The 19,950-nt window shown below is 36.9% G+C and overlaps 1 protein-coding gene across 5 annotated transcripts; it reads right to left on the bottom strand.

The window, feature by feature from the left end:
* Positions 1–835: 835 nt before the first annotated feature.
* LOC136673690 (OX-2 membrane glycoprotein-like) lies at positions 836–19,453 on the bottom strand. Of its 5 annotated transcripts, none has more exons than XM_066649345.1 (6): positions 19,338–19,452; positions 7,387–10,996; positions 3,373–3,714; positions 2,423–2,713; positions 2,173–2,280; positions 836–1,428 (listed from the first exon to the last, which is right to left on the bottom strand). In XM_066649345.1, exons 3-6 carry the CDS (start codon positions 3,698–3,700, stop codon positions 1,394–1,396), a joined length of 762 nt encoding a protein of 253 aa, XP_066505442.1. In that variant the 5' UTR covers positions 3,701–3,714; positions 7,387–10,996; positions 19,338–19,452; the 3' UTR covers positions 836–1,393. The 5 variants fall into 5 exon arrangements, with proteins under 5 accessions (XP_066505442.1, XP_066505450.1, XP_066505432.1 ...); XM_066649353.1 differs by having other exon boundaries at positions 3,373–3,711; XM_066649335.1 differs by lacking the exon at positions 7,387–10,996 and having other exon boundaries at positions 19,338–19,453.
* Between the last annotated feature and the right edge of the window lie 497 nt (positions 19,454–19,950).

Genomic DNA, 19,950 nt, shown 5'->3' with positions numbered 1-19,950 from the left:
TTCCTGCCTCGTGTGCAGTGATTCCGGGCAAGGCTCGACTCACCGCAACCTTGAACTGTTTAAGCAGTTACAGACAACGAATGAAAACCATGCACAATTCTTCAATTCTCTTTAAAAGAAAAACAGACAGCTTTCTTACTCTGTCTATTGTTGGTGACCTTTCCATCTTAATTCCCCTCCTTGTTTTTTCTTAGCTAAGAAAACCCCTGTGCTCTATGCACTCTTCCTATTTATGTAAACTGTCCACGATTTGAGGTAGAAGCATTCTAGAGGAAAGGTGTTATTATTTTTTAGAACATATATCCCGAGTACGATTTTCCTAAGCTTCTGCACTAAGCAACAATAAAGCTACATCTACTATTTGTACAAGAAATAAGCTCATAGTGTTTCAATTGAAAAACATAACTTAGTACAACAAAACTCAACATAAACGGCAGAAATGCCATGCAGCAAGTGCAGTGCAAATAATGCTAAATAATTGTACAACCAGACAATACAGTTACACAAAAATAAAGACAAGTCTATGTACTGAACATCTAACAACAATGGAAAAAAGAAATGTTTTTGATAATGATTCTGCTACAAAAATGCCAAGAGTCATGGGTAGTACAGGTCCAAGATGCAATGTATTATATTAAGATAAATGTCTTTTTTATAGACACACAATATATTTAGTTCAGCAAATCTAAAAGTGTTACTGTAACAAAAGGAACATTGCACAATACTATGTATAATAAATTATCAGTTAGACATACAGTGAATTGTAAAAGGATATATATATATATATATATATATATATATATATATATATATATATATATATATATATATATACACACTGAAAGAATATATAACAAAAACGCAATTGTTGGAATACCAGCCTCTGAAATGTAAGTAGATAAATAAATATTGGTAATAGCTTATAAAACTTAATAAAAATATAAATAAAAGTGCTTTCTAAACTCATACATTCCTGCTTGTGTGCGGGTCATCTTGAAACAAATATCAGAACCAGCGATCAGGGTGTTTGTCAAGCTGAACCGCTCTCTCCATCCTCTCTGACCTAACTCACATTCTTTGTGCCTTAATGTCTCGTTTTCACGGCCCGCCGACCGGCCTTTAATTTAGGCTCATTTCCACAGTTTACTGTTCACCTGCCTCACAGTACTTCTTTCTTAACACATCACTTTCATACTCATAATACGACTTCACAGACATCTGCTCTTCTTGGAATCTCTCAAGGCATCTCCCTCATATCTCCATTACTCCATCTCTTAAATAATTGTTAATTAAATGGAAGAAAAAAAACAAATAAACTAACAAACAAAAATAATAAAATAATAAAGTGCAGATTGAAGACCATGAGGCAAAATCTTCTTTTGGAGCAACTGTTTTAGGCCATTATCTCCACGCTATGTTTTGTATATTCTGAAAAATAAGAAGGAAAATCCCTTTAGACTGAAATCCTAAAAGCCATTTCCAAAAGAATTTAAATATTTTATACAAATGCAATAAAAACATAGAAACAACAAGGATAATTACAAGCCTTCTATATTTATATAAAGGCTCGCTATCTGCAAGCAAAGATGGGTCATAGCACATGATATTGTGAAAGATTTAGGAAATCCAGGCTAAAAACCACTGGTGAAAAGTAATTAAAAGGAAAGCAAAGCATGCCTCTGGTAAACATGCCTCTGTCCCAGCTTATTTTTACACTTAATCATTTTTGGTTGGTGGATTATCATCAGTCTAGAAGTGTTTTAAAATCCCAGCAGCTCTCCTGTGTCTGATTCACTCACACCACCACAAACTCAGTGTTACTGCAGCACTACAAATGACCTACCACCAAAATAATATCTTGTGGTAGTCCTGACCACTGAAAATTTGGGTGAAACTGTGCTAAAAATGTATGCACAGCCATAGATGGATTAAGCCTGTAGTTTTAGAAGTACAAAGTGCACCTATAGTTTACTGGACCTGATAAAACGACTGATGAATAAAAGATCTATTATTAAAGATTCTAAATCAGTGAGAAAACGTGTAAAAAAACATAACTGTTACGGCCTGTGTTTTTCACTTTACATTTATTAGTCGTTCTAAAAAATGCTAATATTCAAAAACAAACACAAACCATCTAAAGATGTACCAGAAGAGTAAAGAAATGCTACTCACCCTTTGACTTTTTTCTGCGATAAACTACAACACCAAATACGGCCAAGAGTATGCAAATGAACACCACAAGGAAAGAAGCAAAGTAATGTCTGGATGTCATACCACTCCCTGGAAAATTGAAAACAATAGAACAAAGAGAACATTATAAGTTTTTTCAAATGTAAATAGAAAATATTTTTGAAACAAGAAATGCATTTATACATGGCTTCTAATACCCTTTGTAAATAACAAAAATATTTTGGGCTCTTACCTTTAGGTTCCTCATCTCTACGCACATTTATTACTTGACTTCTGCTCACATCACCACTTTGAGCCACACATGTCACAGTCTTTTCTTTGAATAGTGACAGTGCCAGTGTGAAGTTGTTTGTTGTTGTAAAAGGGCCATCGCCAGTAACACTTCTTGTAAAATTTTGGACAGATTCCATGTCTATAGACTCCCAGCTGATCACCGGAGTAGGTTTACCAGTAGCTGAGCATGAGACAAAAACTTGCTTCCCAGCAGAATCATGTAAAACGTTTGTCGTCATATTGGATAAACCTGAAATAAGACAGGTAGGGTGTTTACTGACACTTACTGTAAACATTTCATTTCATCTTCTGTAAACATGTGTCATTAATGAGATGTGTTGCTTTACTGTAAAACCCTTCTAACAAATATCCCCTCCTTCCTCTTTAAGGCTGAAAGCATGAGTAATCAGCGAGAAGCGCATGACCCCTGGTGGTTTTCCCACAGTTCACTGTTTAGTCAACTAGACCTGTACTAATATATGTATACACATATATTTACTGGACATGAGGTCTGTATATACAAGTCTACTACTTATTGCGTTGTATGCAAATTTTTAAAAATAGTATTCTCTTATTTTTCAGACATTAACTTTGTTGATTATGATGCACTCTATTGACCATGTCAAAATAATAAATAGAAACAAACTCAAATAGGTTGTCAATTTTTAGTTTGCTGCATCATTTGAACACAGCAGGTGTCCTTCGTGTGAAAATATCACGATGAATTGACCGCTAGAAATGCTCCAAAATTACTATTAACTATTAACCTTTTCACATTCACTTCTCAAGTAAAGTGACTATATTGTATGTTTTAAAATGAACAGCGACGACATATTACATACATTATGAATATCACAATACATGTTTTGTTAAGAAATGTTAAGCAGTAACATAAACAAAATAACCTACCATGAACACTGAGGCATGTTTTTCTCCGTTCTGTTCCCGACGGGTAGACGTTAAACGTACAAATGTAACAGGCGGTATCCTCGAACGTTACGTTCTTTATTACGATAGTCGTAGCGTTCAGCATCGCCTCAGTCACCTCCACTTTCCCCAGGTACTTATCCGTCACTTGTTGTCTGAAGTTCTCGCTGAAGGTAGCGATGGTGTGGAGGGCGTCATTGTGGACGAGCTGTTGCCAAGTGACCTGTTTTACTCCAGCAGCGTTGGGCAGCGAGCAGGAAAATGATGGAGAGCTCCCAAACTCCACTTGTACACTTTCTTCTGTCACCATACCGGCACAGCCTGCTGTTAAACACAGAAGCGTTAAAGCGCTCGTTAACATCGTACAGATTTTACCGAACTAATTTGAAAACCACGACTGATTATTATTAGTCAAATATCCCATTCAACGTATTTGCTATCGTTAACGCCAGATCTACGGTAGGAATCATTCATTCGTACCCAGTGTAAGAAGGCTTAAAAAAATGATATACTCCAGCATCATGTTCATGGCTCTAGTAAGTTTCATAAACTGAAAGGGAACCAGTGGCACTCTATATACCGAGCCCATCCTCTCGGGTGTAAAACGTAAGAGTGACTCAAGCAAAACTACCAGAATGTCTTGTGGAAATCCCATTGACAGTAAATAAGTGATACCATAGAAATATAGACTTAAATACCTTAAAGTCTACACACACATCTATATTTTTGTGAATATATTGTGTAACTGAAGCATACAATATATTTCTGTCACAATGTAACGTTTTCTCTTTTTATTGAGGTGTTTGACTACACTTACTAGCACTTTCTATTTATAAAAGAAAAAAAAGAATGATTGCTTTTAATTACTATTAGTTGCTATATATTAATTAAAAATCCAAATGATTACATTTATAACCTCAAATCAAAACTAACTTTTAAACTCTAGTTATATTGCCTTGCTACATTTTACGGTAAATGCATATTTGTCGATTGTATACTTCTAGGACTTAAAAACGGTGATTAAACTGAAGTGATATATAAACTACTTGAATTCAGCAGCTACTGCCCAATAGTCCTTGATTAGGTCAAATGTGAACAATAAATAAACACAAAGTCTGCTTATAAAACTATTATGACCTCTAAATGTTTGTATATATGTGGTGCTGTTTCCTGATGTTTTGATCTCCACTGCTAATTATGCATTCATCTCCAGGAGGCTGGACGACTGCAATGGTCTCCTTACTGGACTTCCCAAGTCCAGAGTTAGGCAGCTGCAGCTTGTTCAAAATGCAGCAGCTAGAACTTTTACCAGAACCAAGAGGACCGAGCACATCATTGCTGTCCTCGGGTCATTTCACTGGCTCCCAATTAAACACAAGATTAATTTTAAAGTGATATTATTCATTCATTCATTCATTCATTATCTGTAACCCTTACCCAAGTCAGGGTCGCGGTGGGTCCAGAGCCTACCTGGAATCATTGGGCGCAAGGCGGGAATACACCCTGGAGGGGGGCACCAATCCTTTACAGAGCAACACAGACACACTCACACCTACGGACACTTTGGAGTCGCCAATCCACCTACCAACGTGTGTTTTTGGACTGTGGGAGGAAACCGGAGCCCCCGGAGGAAACCCACCAACTCCTCACAGGTTCCTGGAGCTGTGTGACTGCGACACTACCTGCTGCGCCCCCGTGCCGCCCCTAAAGTGATATTAACTGTTTATAAATCAATAAATTGCCTCGGACCAAAATATATTTCAGATCTGCTAGAAGTGTATGAACACAGTAGGTCCCTCAGATCACTCGGGACTGGTCAGTTAGTGGTGCCCCGGGTCAGAACCATACAGGAGGAGGCAGCTTTCAGTCACTATGCTCCCCGCACCTGAAACAGACTCCCAGAAAACATCAGATTTGCCCAAATATTACTATCTTCAAATCTAGACTAAAGACCTTCCTGCTCTCCTGTGCTTTTGAGTTGCACTTAAGTAGATCTACATTTTTAATTCAATCTTTTTTATTTCAAGTACCATTTTAATAACTGTCCTTTTTTATTACACTGTTTTATTGTCTTATATATTGTTTTACCTGAATAGCTTTAAATCATTTATATTTTATTTTTATTATATATTGTTTTAATTCTATTTTTTACTTTTTAATAGTTTTTTCCTTTTACTTTATAAATTCTACTGTAATTTTTCTGTATTGCTCTGTAAAGCAATTTGAATTGACATTGTGTACAAAAGGTGCTCTATAAATAAACCTGCCTTGCCTAATTAGCTTTGAAGATAGAGACCAGAGATGTTTTCTAATAAAAGTGAATGCAAGCAAGTAAAATTTGACATACGTTTTTGCAATTCTATTTTGCTAGTTCTGTTTCTATAAACACTGGCATGGGAGATCCCCTAAAATTCCATGTTTATCAACTCATAAGCAAAACTGATTTTAATCTTGTCCTGTTTGTGATTAAACCATGACAGCTAAAACAGACACGTAAAAACTGTACGAGAGCAGCTGAGGAAAAAAATGTTGGCACATCCATAGCTAATATGGTTATAAAGCATGTCAGGCTATTCTAGTACTTAAACCTAACTCACAGCGACAGAATCAGAAATATGACAAAACCTGGAGTATCTGGAGAGTGACAATATATTGGGAATCTCATGTTAGCTGTATTAATGCTAGTACCTCTATCAGACTACAAATGTTCCAGAAAGCTTACTCATGATTTACTGGGTCATTAGACAGAAAATAACCCTGTCCGCATTTCCCCTTCTGGACCACTTGATTTACTCAGCAAGTGTAGATACCAGTTTCTGTAAATCATAAACATATTTCCTTTTTTTTTAATTACTAGTTTGAAACATGTAAAATAATGTAAAAACAATATAATTATAATTGCATATAATTATTACTGCCCTATTTGAATGTACACAAAAGAATCCGCCTTTTCTTTTTTGTTGTCTCATTTTTTGATTCTACGACAAATAAATTAATCATAACATTTATTGGGAGACTTTCAGATAAAAGCACTTAAGAGTTCATAACTTGAAATCTTTCTGAAATTATGAATAAATAAAGCAAATAAATAGCAAAGATAAAAGGCATGAATCTTCACAAGAACACAGTACAAACCCAGTTTCAATTCGTTTACACCAACCTGACAAGGGGCAGTTTTATTCCAGTGCATTAGTTTGTTACACATTATAAACTTTATTTACCTCAATTTGAATGGGTTAAGCCATTATATTTTTTAAAAACAAGATATCGTTTTTGTTAAAATGTTGAACCATGAAGAACACTAAAACACATACGCCAGAACAAAACATTAAATAACAAAATAAAAAGATTTATTATGAACTTAGACATATTTTAAGGTAATGCTTAACAAATAATTGTGCTTTCAGGTCAACTGATCCCTTGCTATTTTTTTCTAGCCAGATGTGTGTCAGCAATTGAACGAAGCATTTCATCTCATATTAAGGACACAGCGGCATAGGTATACACAAATATACATGTACTACAAGCCTTAAAAGTGAAAACAGAGTTTTAAGATTTAAAATGACAGTAACCTGATATTCAGCTAGTGAATAGTTTCATTTTGACTGCTTGGATGCATGTGCCATTAGTTAGCATCCTATTATTATACTTTGCTTTTAAAATTGCATAACATAAGAATGAAGCAGCAGCTGATTCTGGTGTTATGTGGAACTGGATAACATCATATTAACGTTATTGCTAAAGAAATGACATATGAAAATTTCCCTGGATATACTCTGCTGTATAATGTAACTTGATGCACTGCCCCGGTTGGCGCCGCTTGTCTTGGCTCTTGTTGCAACTGAGTCAGCATATTGCTTAGCGGCACCAAGAAAATGTTTCACTTCCCCACTAATGCACCCAAGCTGTTAAGTGTCATAAACTTGCAGTTTATGCAGCATGCAGTTTAAACTTGAATAAACCTGCAAAAGCATGAACATAAATATGTTTACTCACCCCCTGGAAAAAATAATGGAATCAACAGTCTTGGAGGATGTTCACTTGTTTAATTAAATATTGAGAGTCTCTTTTGTCCTTCACAGTTTCTCAAATGGTACGAACTACCTTACCGGAAACCGTACTGGGTAGCTTCATTAGCAGTCTTAGTAGTGAAATGGATCTTGCAACAAAGGTGGCTGTAAAAAGCTGTTGGAGAAGGTGTTGTGTTGTCTTCAATTTTAGAGTCCTTTCAGCCAGATAAATCATTTTGGGATATAGCTCATATATATATATATATATATATAAATAAAAATTCTTGTCTACACAACAGGTAGCATACACATACATCAAGCGATAGCATAATAGATTAGCATATTAGCATAGCAATGAGGCACAGCCTCATAATAGGTTAGTCTACTGGCCTGTTAGCATACTAGCATTTTAGCTATTTAGTCAAATAGCATGTTAGCATTTTAGCCATTTGGCTTAGTAGTATGTTAGCCACTTTGCCTATTAGCATGTTAGCGTACTGTCAAATATGTATCACATTAGGTCATAGGAGAGCATAAATACACAAAACAAGAGAGTTCACCAACATTAGCAGTCGCAAAAGGTAATTACATCTGATAATACAATTGTGCAAGTTTCTCAGAAAATTAGGTGATTCCAGCCCTGAACACGAGCTGTGTCTCAATTCAAAGGCTGCATCCTTTGAAGTCTAAACCGAAATGCGACAGTCTACTCTAAGGTATATTTTCTATTTGACTGCTGTTACCGTCACTAAACCTCTCCTGACAGCTCCTTTGCCTTAACGGTGGAGCCAGAAACTTTGTCTTAATTGTTTTTCTCAATTTATAAAAGCTGGATATAATAGTGCCTTTCACTGAAAAGATACCATAAATATTTGAAACATAATTTGAAACATATACAGCTTTTTTGATTGAATGTTCTCCTACCGTATTTAGGGTTATAACACCTTTGTGGCTCTATATGCTTGTTTTTGGTTATTTTTATAGAGTGATGATATCTGATTTTTTCCCCACAAAAACTATACATAATGGTAACCTTTAAAATAAACAGAAATCATTTCAAGTCAGTGATTGTGTAAAATGGAAAGGCTATATTAGTAAAACCGACAGCATTCTGAAGTGAACAGATCTCAATAGCATACAAACAATATCTTACAGAAATAATCACTATGTGTTCTGCTGAAGCTTTAGTCGCTGTGTATTTACTTCAGACCAGTGTCGTTTAACACCACGGGAGATAAACGAGATATATGAATTAATTTATAAATAAACACTACATTTCCCTAGAGTTTAATAAACTGCTCATTTTTCCTTAAACCAAGGAAATATTCAAGTACACTTTCCTTCTTAATACGTGTATCAATAATAACTTAAAACCCTGTTCGCTCCTCTGCTGACGCCACAATATTTTGAAATCCTGTGGCACGCAATGAACCATGGGATGTTGAAGGATGATCCTGTTGCATCCTTCATTTCCCAGGAAAAGGATGGGTGTTCCCAGTCAGCCGTCTCTAAAAGATAGATAGTTTATTGATCCTAGAGAGAAAATCTGGACCAAGTACAAACAAGGCAGTAAAAGGGAAGCATACCAGTACACCAAGGAGACAACTTAAAGCCTTGAAAACATGTGAGAAACACTTTTGTTTTCACTATTGTTCCTTAATACCAGAAGGTTGGAATTTTGAGGGAAAAAAAAGTCTTGTGGCATGTCTCTGTGATTCATTTTTTTCTACAAAATTAAACCATTTAAAGAACTTCCTCCAAAGGTGGTGATTCCATATGCCAGGGGTTGTATAACATTGAAATTTCAGTTGCATTACGAATTCTCATATCCTGTGTTTATCTGGCATCTGCTAATTCCAGATTTCTAGACAATGAATCATGATTCATCACACATTTACACTGGGTCCAGATAACGTAAATTATAGCGCATGGGGGGGAGGGGCGGCACCGTTAGTAAATGTGTGTTCCAGTAACCAAGGAAGTTCCTATTTTTGATTGAAACTTGATGAAGGTTTCTTATTTCTCTGGCCTTTTATGAACCCATCTGTCAGAAAATGTGGGTTATATGTAGGTTAAGGATGTATAAAGCAGCTTGTAGATGAAACAATCCAGTGTTAAACCTATGCTTTTGTTCAGTTTTCAGAGCATATCTGTCAGAGGTCAGAATAGGTTTGTTCTAAATTGGATAGTAAAACACCCATACAAATGTGCAGATATCCAGACAGTTTGGCTCCCTATTTCCAGTGTGTTGTACTTCATCTAAAATAAACACAAATCAGTTAAACACATTGCCAATATGATCTACCTAATGGCATTATTAAAAATAGTTTGGACAAATATTTGCAGCAAATATTTTTTCTGGCACATGCCCTCAGCTTTATCATATTTATTAGACCAACTATTAGATCAACAGGAGAAGAGAGAGAGGGAAAGGTAGGGTGAGAGACAACAACAAAGACAAAGACAGAGAGAGAGAGAGAAAGTGTATCTGAAACTGAAAGAACTTCCTGGTAATCCCCACTACAGTCACATGAACATCAAGTAGTTTCAGGGGATTTTAAAGCATACATTTCTCATAGTGTTCAGTATTTTCCTGATCTCGTCTCTCTGAGAGGTCATCCACCCTACTGACAGGAATTTGGTCCTGTGCCACTGACTACAGTAAATGGCACAGTTAATAACTTACTGTTAATCACACTAAAACCTGTGGTTAATAATGCACATGGGAAGAAATACAGATATTACTAAAACATAGAATTAATAGATTATTTAATCAATCAATAGATTATTTAACTTCATGCAAAGAACCAAAGCTGCAAACACTCTCTAAAGACAACACAGATATTTTTGTGCTGTTAGAGAAGTTAGAGAACAATAACTCCTTGATCGTTTATATGGAACATTACAGCATCACACTTAAGAGCAATAAAAAAAATCCTTAATTTCAAGCGACACTGTTTAGGATAATGATTAGATTATGGATTTGTGTCATTAACTATTGAAGTCCAAATTGCAATCTCCAAATATACCACTTATATACTGAAGTTTAGAATTAATTTAGATTCAGCTTTCATTTTAAATCAACTGTGAATCACTGTAAATACCAGTCTGATATCCAGACAGTAAGTCATACTGTTGGTGGGTGACAGCACGCTGGCGCTCTGTTGTCTTGTGTGTTTTGTTCTGTACTACTCCAAGTTCACATTGACTGCCATTCTACCATGATTATCCAACTCCTGTCTTCACAGATCCCCAGCTGTAATCATTGTGGTTATTCTACTCAAACTTGGTTGATCTCTGCTGTCAGCATCATGGTTGCCTTGCTTTGCCCTGCCGACTAGCGTCACAGCATTCCTGCTTCGGCCCTATTAGGCCCAGCTGTTGCCGTCTTGGCTACCCTGCCCAACCTTGCGGATCCTGGTCGCTATACAGGTTAGCATTGCAGCTGTCCTGCTCCAACCCTCCAGGTCCCGGACGTTGTGCTGTCCTGCTTCAGTTCTGCGGCTTCTGGCTACTGGCCATTGCGCTGGTTATCATCGCAGCCATCCTGCTTTGACTTGTTGGCACTCTGGTTTCACTGCTCTGGCCCCGCTGATCTAGACATACGGACAATGCATCTGATAACTACCATGACTTTACTACTGGCTATGCCAGGTTTTCTTGACCCTGGTTACCCCCACATGCCTTCCTGTTCAACCCAACTTTGTCAAATTCAACTGCTGAACTATGCAAATACAGGTTTTCTCATCATCTTTCCAAGCACTGTGCCGTTGCTGCCTGTAGAGCTGGCATACTTAACCGGCAATGCTACATTGACCATGGTTTAAGACTAAAACACAAAATAATTCGACATTTTAATGGTGGTACTAATATATGTTCATCTTGGACTCTGTCATTTTGGACCCCCCCCCCCAAGTTCCCCATTTCCCCTCATAAATGTCTGTTCACTTACTAACAAATCATAGCTGTTGCAAGAACTAATATCTGCTAATGCCCTTGATCTCCTTTTCTTAACGGAACCATGGCAACAACCTGGTGATTACTACTCTCTTAACCAGGCAACCTCACCCAACTTTAATTATGTGCATAAATCATGTTCCTCTGACTGTGGGGGTGGTCTGGCGGTAATTCCATCCATCCATTATCTGTAACCGCTTATCCAATTTAGGGTCGCGGAGGGTCCAGAGCCTACCTGGAATCATTGGGCGCAAGGCGGGAATACACCCTGGAGGGGACGCCAGTCCTTCACAGGGCAACACAGACACACACACATTCACTCACACACGCACACCTATGGACACTTTCGAGTCGCCAATCCACCTGCAACGTGTGTTTTTGGACTGTGGGAGGAAACCGGAGCACCCGGAGGAAACCCACACGGACACGGGGAGAACACACCAACTCCTCACAGACAGTCACCCGGAGCGGGAAACGAACCCACAACCTCCAGGCGCCTGGAGCTGTGTGACTGCGACACTACCTGCTGCGCCACCGTGCCGCCCCTGGTGGTAATTGTTAACAACAAATTCAGAATTACTGAACTTGTATTTTCATCTCCAGACTTTTCTATCTTGCGATCAAAACACCAGACTCAATTACTGTTTTGCTGCTATATTGAGTTACTGACTCTTGCTAGCTTTTCTTCCTCTTGACTGTTGTTACTTGTCGACATCAATGTACATGTCAATGCTGCTGAAACCAAGTTAACAACTGATTTTCTGTCACTCCTTGACTGATTTCCCTTAACTCAACATGTTGACTTTCCTACTCACGATAAAGATCACACACTCGACCTAGTCTGTCCTTCTTCTATTCTGGGTCATGGCCTTCACCCTCTTCAGTTTCCACTCTCTGACCATATGCTCCTTCAATTTACTTTCCCTATGGCTGTTACTCACCGGTCAGCTAAAAGTCTCACCTCTTTCCACAATATTAAATCTGTAGATCCCTGTTCCCTTACTCAATTTATTAACACAAGTTTTCCTTTTCATGCTGCTCCATCCTCTGCTGAAGGACATGCCATATCGTTCAATTCGGCTCTATCAGAGTCTTAATGCAGTCGCCCCTGTGAACAATAAAATGGTTTCCTTCACCATCTCTGTACCATGGTTTACCACTGAATTGCGAACTATGAAGCACTCATCGTCAGCTGGAAAGGCTGTTTAAAAAATCCAAACTAACGGTGCATGCTGATGCTTATAAAAAATCATGTACAAGATTATAGAGACTCCCTACAAGCAGCTAAGTCTAGGTATCTTTCAGGTATTATCAACAGGCATAATACTAACCCTTGTAATCACGTTTCAAGCTTTTCTAAATTATTTAAGCCTTCTGTACGTACTGTGGTACCTTCCTCTAACCCTTTATAACTCCTTCTTACAATTCTTTGATGATAAAATTCCAAAATGAATAATTCTCTTATGATCGTCTCATCACAGTCCACTTTTCAGCCTTCTGACTGTTCTGTATCCTACCCTTATTTTTCAGATTTCAACCCTGCTACTCCCTCTCTCATCAGTGACATCATTACTTATTCAAAATCTACTACCTGCTCCACACCACTTGTATATCAAAGCTTGTATATCTGCTTTGGTCCTCCATCTTATATCTATCATTAACCAGTCATTTCTTTACAGTCATGTCCCTTCATCTTACAAAATAGCTGCAGTCACCCCTATCCTTGAAAAACCTGGCCTCGACCCAGCAAATCTAAATAACTACTGTCCAATTTCAAATCTTCCGTTCTTTTCTAAAGTCCTTGAGCGTGTTGTAGCTAACAACATACCTTGAGTCTAATAATTCAATTGACTCATTTCAGTCCAGTTTTCACACACAACACGGTACTGAAACTGCATTGTTTAAGGTTATCAATGACCAGATGGTAGCAGCAGACAGTGGTGTCTTTCACTCTTATGCTGATGACACACAGATTTACCTCCGAACCAATTACATCAATAAACCACCACTCTCCAATTTTAAACTCTCTCAAAATCCAGGCAGTGGATGATGCACAATTCACTAACGCTAAACAGTAATAAAACTGATCTCATCCTCATTGGCTCCAAATCAACCCTCAATAAACCGGTTCCCTCACACTCTCAATTGATAATGCTGCTCTGTCCCCCCTCAAACATTTGATTTACATTATAAAAACCTCCTTTTTGCACCTTTGTAATATTGTAAAAATTTGCCAGTCTCTTTCCAAGTCTGCTTCTGACTGTCTCATCCATGCATTCTCCATCTCCACCCGTCTCGATTACTGTAACACACTTCTTTCTGGCATCAGTTCCTCACTACTCCATAAACTTCAGATGGTCCAGAACTCTGCTGCTCATCTCCTCACCCACATCCGGTCCCACCACCACATCATCCCGGTTCTCCAAAAACCTCCACTGGCTCCCTGTTAAATATCATTTTCATTTAAAAGTCCTCCTGTTCACCTACAAAGCTCTCAATAATTTAGCTCCTTCTTATTTGTCTGACCTTCTTCCAACTTACACACCTAAGCACACTCTCAAATCTTCCTCAGCCGGTTTACGCAACATTCCCCCTTCTAACCTGTGCAGTCTTGGTGACCGAGCCTTCTCCAGATTTGCTCCACGCCCTGGAACTGAAATTCAACATTCTCCCTCTCTATCACTATTCAAATCCAACCTTAAAAACACACCAGCTTTCTGTTGCCTTTAACCTCTACGTTTCCTGAAGTGTATCTCAGGCTGACCCATGTTATTATTCCTGCTGTGTTTTGTATTGTTATGTATTATCTGTTCCTTTCATTTTGTTTAGTGTCCAATTGTGATTGTCCTTTACATGTCCTCCTATTGTAACAGCACCTTTGGGTAATTGAAAAGCACTTTACATAAGTCATTTATTATAATTATTATAAAATTCAATTGATATAATACTTAGATTCTTGACCTGTCACAATTTTATGATGACGAATGGAGGTATAATTCCATGAAAGAATGTACAAACAATGTACAAAAAAATTTTGACCTCTGCATTTAACCCATCCATGGCAGCAAACACACACACACACACACACACACACACGTTAGTGATTAGGGGCAGTGAAATCAAGCACCTGGAGAAGCGAGCAGCCATCGTTGGCGCCCAATGAGTGTTTTGGGGTTAGGTGCCTTGCTCAAGAGCATCTTAGTCATGGATGTTCTTGCTGATCACAGGAATTAAACCAGCAACATCCCGGTACCAAGCCCAGTCCTCTAACAATTCGGCCCATAGTACCAACTCATTGGTTCCATACTCAATGTTTTATAACTTATTATTAAATAAATATAGATGAATAAATAAATGAAAGTTAGTTTTGATCCTGAAACACCACCATTCCAATATTTAATATAAAAAAAAAAACCTCTACATCAGTTCACACGGTCCATTAAAAAGCTGGCCAATCAGTATGCTTGATTTTGCTTGATAAATGCAATTCCAGTTCACACTGAACAGAAGGGGATCATCTTGGTGAGTTATAGCCCGATGAAATTCATTTTTCCTTCTTTAAGCTAAACGCAACACAATGTGTTAATATACAAAGTACATCAGGTGTTTAACATTATCAACAGCTAGTGTTTCCTTAGCCTTGATTAGCAGTTGTATCTAAAGTCCAAATTAAATGACTATTATTTTTTATATAAAAAAAATTAGATAAGTACTAAATGTGTTTAGCATTGCTAATATTGTAAGTGTGCAAAAAATAGGGGTGAGCGATATGGCCATAAAATAATATCACGATATTTATATATTTTTTTTTTGCGATAGCGATATTCTTGGCGATATGAAAAAAAAACACTGAAAGCGAATTTTAATTAACTTCAAGAACACACTATTGCAACAAAATAAATGTTATCTTAATATTATATTAATTTAATAATGTATTTAATTTCTTATTTAAATTACATTATATTTTATGTAAGTACAAATCTAGAAATTTCAAACATTCAAAAGAAACAATACATTTGCTAATTTTGTAAAGAACTGTATCTTACCAAGATTTTGATATTGTATAAAAATAATTTATAATTTATAGAATATTTATATTTTATATCCAAACCACCTCCAAATTTCCACCTTACCTGTCTCTGTGCCTAAATGACTCACGTAATGAATGTATGCCATATTACGTGTAACTGCAATAATGCAGTACATAAACAAGTTAGAATATGACAATACAATTTTTTTTTTTTTTTTTTTACTTTTTGTGATATTACTGCATGCAATATGATATGGAACAGTCCTAACACAGCACATAATGCAAAACAGGCAAATAAAATCCTTTGCAATCAGAACACATTCTCTCATTTACAACCCCAATTCCAATGAAGTTATGACATTGTGTAAAGCAAAAAAAAAAAAAAAAAAGATCTATTTGAAAATTAAATATCTTGTCTTTTTAGTGTATTCAATTGAATGTAGGTTGAAAAGGATTTACAAATCATTGTATTCTCATCATATTCACTTTTACAACTTCACTGGAAGTGGGGTTGTACATAGAATAGATTAAAAGATAGCAGGTAGGCTCTAATCTCATTGCGCTGCATTGCTTCCCTTATCTGGAAATACGCTTTATACACTTCTGCAAAATAAAGCTCATGCAAATAACCAAAATGTTCTCAAAAATATTATGCAAACACATATATGATTCTATTAGTTCTGTACAAACCAATATAAATTTACATAACATTTGTAATAAAAAATTTTTGGTGTTGAGCAATTATGTTTAGTGGCAATACTTTACCACATATGAGTGTGTAAACATAATGGCTGAAGAAATGGCTGTTAATCAGCAAATGTAAAGTCTTATTACTGCTATGATGGTTAAGAGCTACATTTCCCATCTTTCATTCCGGAACCTCCTGAATTTTGTCCTGTTGTTTAATGTTTGACTGGATATAGCCAACCCTAACTTGGATAAGCGGTTACAGATAATGGATGGATGGATGGATATAGCCATATCATATAAAGAAGCGAGTGAGTTCTGAGAAGGCTTTCTTTTTTTTTTTTTTCAAATTAAAATCCAACTATTTTTCCTAAGAAGGATGACACTTATTCAATTTCCCTCAAATGACTACAAGCCCAACAATACTAGGAAATTTCTTGATTGACTAGGTGCTCATGTTTTGCTTGGCACACGGAAGAGTGAGGAAGTAGTTGACTGCTTACGAAGCGCTGCGTATTATATGGAACTCTTGTGGTTTTTTGCTGTTGTTGTTTTGCAATGTATTCTCAAGAACAAATCTGAACTGACACACCAAGTTTACCTCAGATTGCTTTGCTTCCATTTTAATTTGACTGCTCAATGCATCTGTCCTTACATGCATGGAAATATGCACATTCTATTATCCAACACCATTATTATCTATTATCCAACACCATACAATGACAAGAATTATAATCCTGTAAAATACATTTTAATGAAAAAGCCAAATAAAATCTAAATCATATGAATTAAACTTCTAGGAAATAAATAATGCCAAACAACCTTTTTGAATGTAGCATTATATTTCAAAAGATCTAGTCACACCTGGAGGAAACATTAGAAAACTTCTGCATTTCTCTTTTTCCTGATCCACCTGATTCAGGGAAATTACGTGAAAATTCTGTTCACAGATTCCAGCATTTATTACAATCATCCTACAACGACTTGGTGGAAAGCTAAGCGTGCTGGGCATCCCTCCTCAATTACCTCCTGGGTTTTCTGAATGAAAGGCTTTAGCGTACTCCAACAAATACACAAACAACACACAACTTCAGAGACACAATGTACACAATAAACAACGTCAGTGTTATAACAAAGGATGACTTAAGTATTTACAAATTGTATGTAGTATTCATTCTCTCTGTCAATATGAGACCTTAAAAAAAAATAAAATGGTTCTTTAAAAGCTATTTATTAATGAGCAATACAAGGCTTTTAAAACAAAACACATTCAAACAATATACAACTGAAACTATTTTCTTGGAATGAAAATTATGCCTAATGCACTGCGTTAGCTTGATTTTATTCCCACCCATACAGGGAAATTCACTGGTGTTTCTACCTTTAACTGTACAGTACAACAACAACTGTGTTTACAATCAGATAAATTCCCATGGAACAGGTTAACTTTCATTTATACAACACACATCCACCCCCTTGTTCAATATGAGCACTAAACAGAAAAAAAGGATATTTGTGTTTGGTAAATTATTTCCTTGATGTAACAATGCTTCTTGGCAATAAATCTTATACCGTTGGAAAGCCAGTTAATTTCCCTTTCAAATGGTGTCACATTTGTAAGGAACATTTGTGGGAGGAGCAGTAGAACTGAGTATGTAGGTTGCGCCCATGAAAAATTTGCCAAATCCTCTCTGCCAATGCCAAACAGCTGATTCTGCCATTGACTCGTTTGGTGTTTGGTGACTGGATGATTCATTTAACAAACAGGAGCCTCAGTAGCATGTGGAAGAACCATACACAGTCACAACATCCTCCACCTCCTCCTCACGCTGGTCACCAGCCTGGTCACACACTGCTGTGGAATGGCATCCCATTCTTCAACCAGCATTTGTCGCAAGTCAGCTGGCATGGTTGTGTTGGTCTCTCTCGCATGAACAGCACACCCAAGCTGATCCCACAAGTGTTCAATGGGGTTGAGGGCAGGAGGCCATTCCAGGTTGACCAGGTTGACCATTGACATGACCTGGGGCGAGCGTTGTCATCTTGGATGACGGAGTTCAGTCCTAGACTGTGGAGATGTGGGATTGCCACTGGTTGCAGAATTTAATCTTGATATCTCTCTGCATTTAGATCACCTCCAATGAAGACAAGCCTCGTTTTTCCAGTGAGGGAGATGCCGCCTCACACCATCACACAAAATAACTGTTTGGCATTGGCAGAGAGGATTTGGCAAATTTATCATGGGCACATCCCACATACTCAGCTCTACTGCTCATCCCACAAATGCACGTTCCTTACAAATGTGGCACAATTTAAAAGGGAAATGAACAGCATTGTTACATCAAAGAAATAATCTACCAATCACACATTTCCTTACTTTTTGTGCTATGTTTAGCTAGTAAATTACAATAATAATCCTTAATAATGTTAGTCGTTTGAATGATTTATTTTATAATAATATGAATTATTCCCAGTAAAAAAGGGACGTCCCTGGATGTTCAAAATAGGTCTAAAAGTAGCCTGTCCGTCAAGGACATATTTTAAACGTCAATGGACGTTCAAAATCCATCTTAATAAGTTAGTTAAGTGGTGACCAATCGATAACGTCAGTGGACGTCCAAAACGCGTTTTATACAAGTAATTTATTTCAGGACCAATTAATAACGTCAATGGACGTCCAAAATACGTCTAATAGTCGTCTTTTCAATGTCTGTGTTTGGACGTCTTTTCAACTTTCATTTTCAACCTTAAGAGAACGTTGATTAGACGGCAGTCATTACGTCATTTCAACGTTGAATCAACGACTAATTGTTTACTGGGTTACTACTACTATTAAAACAACTCATATATATTATATATTCAACTATTTTACAGCTTCGAGGTGGCTAATGTCAGCACTGCAACCAATGTTACCAGTATCTTAAGACTTCCTTTTAAATAAATAAATATATCACCTTCATTTATACCGGCAGTTATACTATGATTAAGTCATTTTAAGCTGCTGTTTCATTTTGTTATCGCTCATGAACTGTATAATTAATTTCTGCAACAATTCTACGTATTATTAAGTAATAAACGTCTGCTCTACAACGCTTGACATGGCGTCGCCGACTTACTGTTTTTACCTTGCATTGCTTTCTCTATGAAAACGTCTAATTGTAAGCCTGATCAACACCAGGCTGAACCGCAGGACACGCACTGGCGCATGAAATATTAACCGACAGCTAAATTAAAAACTACATTTTGCTTTATCCATTACTTACATTATTTTTATCATCCGTCGGTCCTTTCACTCCACTTCACGTGTGTGTGCGCGGGTTGACCCCAGGCTGTAACTCAAATGGTTTCCCATAGACTTTACTGCAGTGGTCAAGAAACTACAGCTTTACACAAACACTGATAAAGGGTTAAACTCTTATATAATGAGTATTATAGACTTAGTCGTGCGGTTTATAGCCAAATACAATGGCTTTATATTAGACAAAAATGAGTAGTGTTGTATAGACTTCGTTATTTCATTCCCCGCATAGTGTACTACAGAGGGAGAACAGAACGATTTGTGACTAAGCCAACGGTCACTTCCTCCTCATCAACAACACAGAAGGCGGAAAACCAAGGCACGCGGTTTTATGGGCAACAGTGCCACCTGCTGGTAAGATGTCGTACAACGTGTATGACGTTACTGTTTCCAAGATTGCTTGATTGTCTGTCGGTGTTTCTTTTTTTCATTGAAATAAAAAAGAATTAAACATTATTTACATCATCAACAATTTCGAGCTAGCCATTAGAGTAGTCTAATATGTGTGTATATATATATATATATATATATATATATATATTTTTTTTTCTCAACAAAACATATCAAACATCCAAAAA

This window comes from Hoplias malabaricus, chromosome 2, assembly GCF_029633855.1.
Source record: "Hoplias malabaricus isolate fHopMal1 chromosome 2, fHopMal1.hap1, whole genome shotgun sequence".
NCBI classification, from domain to species: Eukaryota; Metazoa; Chordata; class Actinopteri; order Characiformes; family Erythrinidae; genus Hoplias; species Hoplias malabaricus.
Note: the sequence above shows the minus strand (reverse complement) of the source record. Positions and strands in the feature narration are given on the sequence as shown.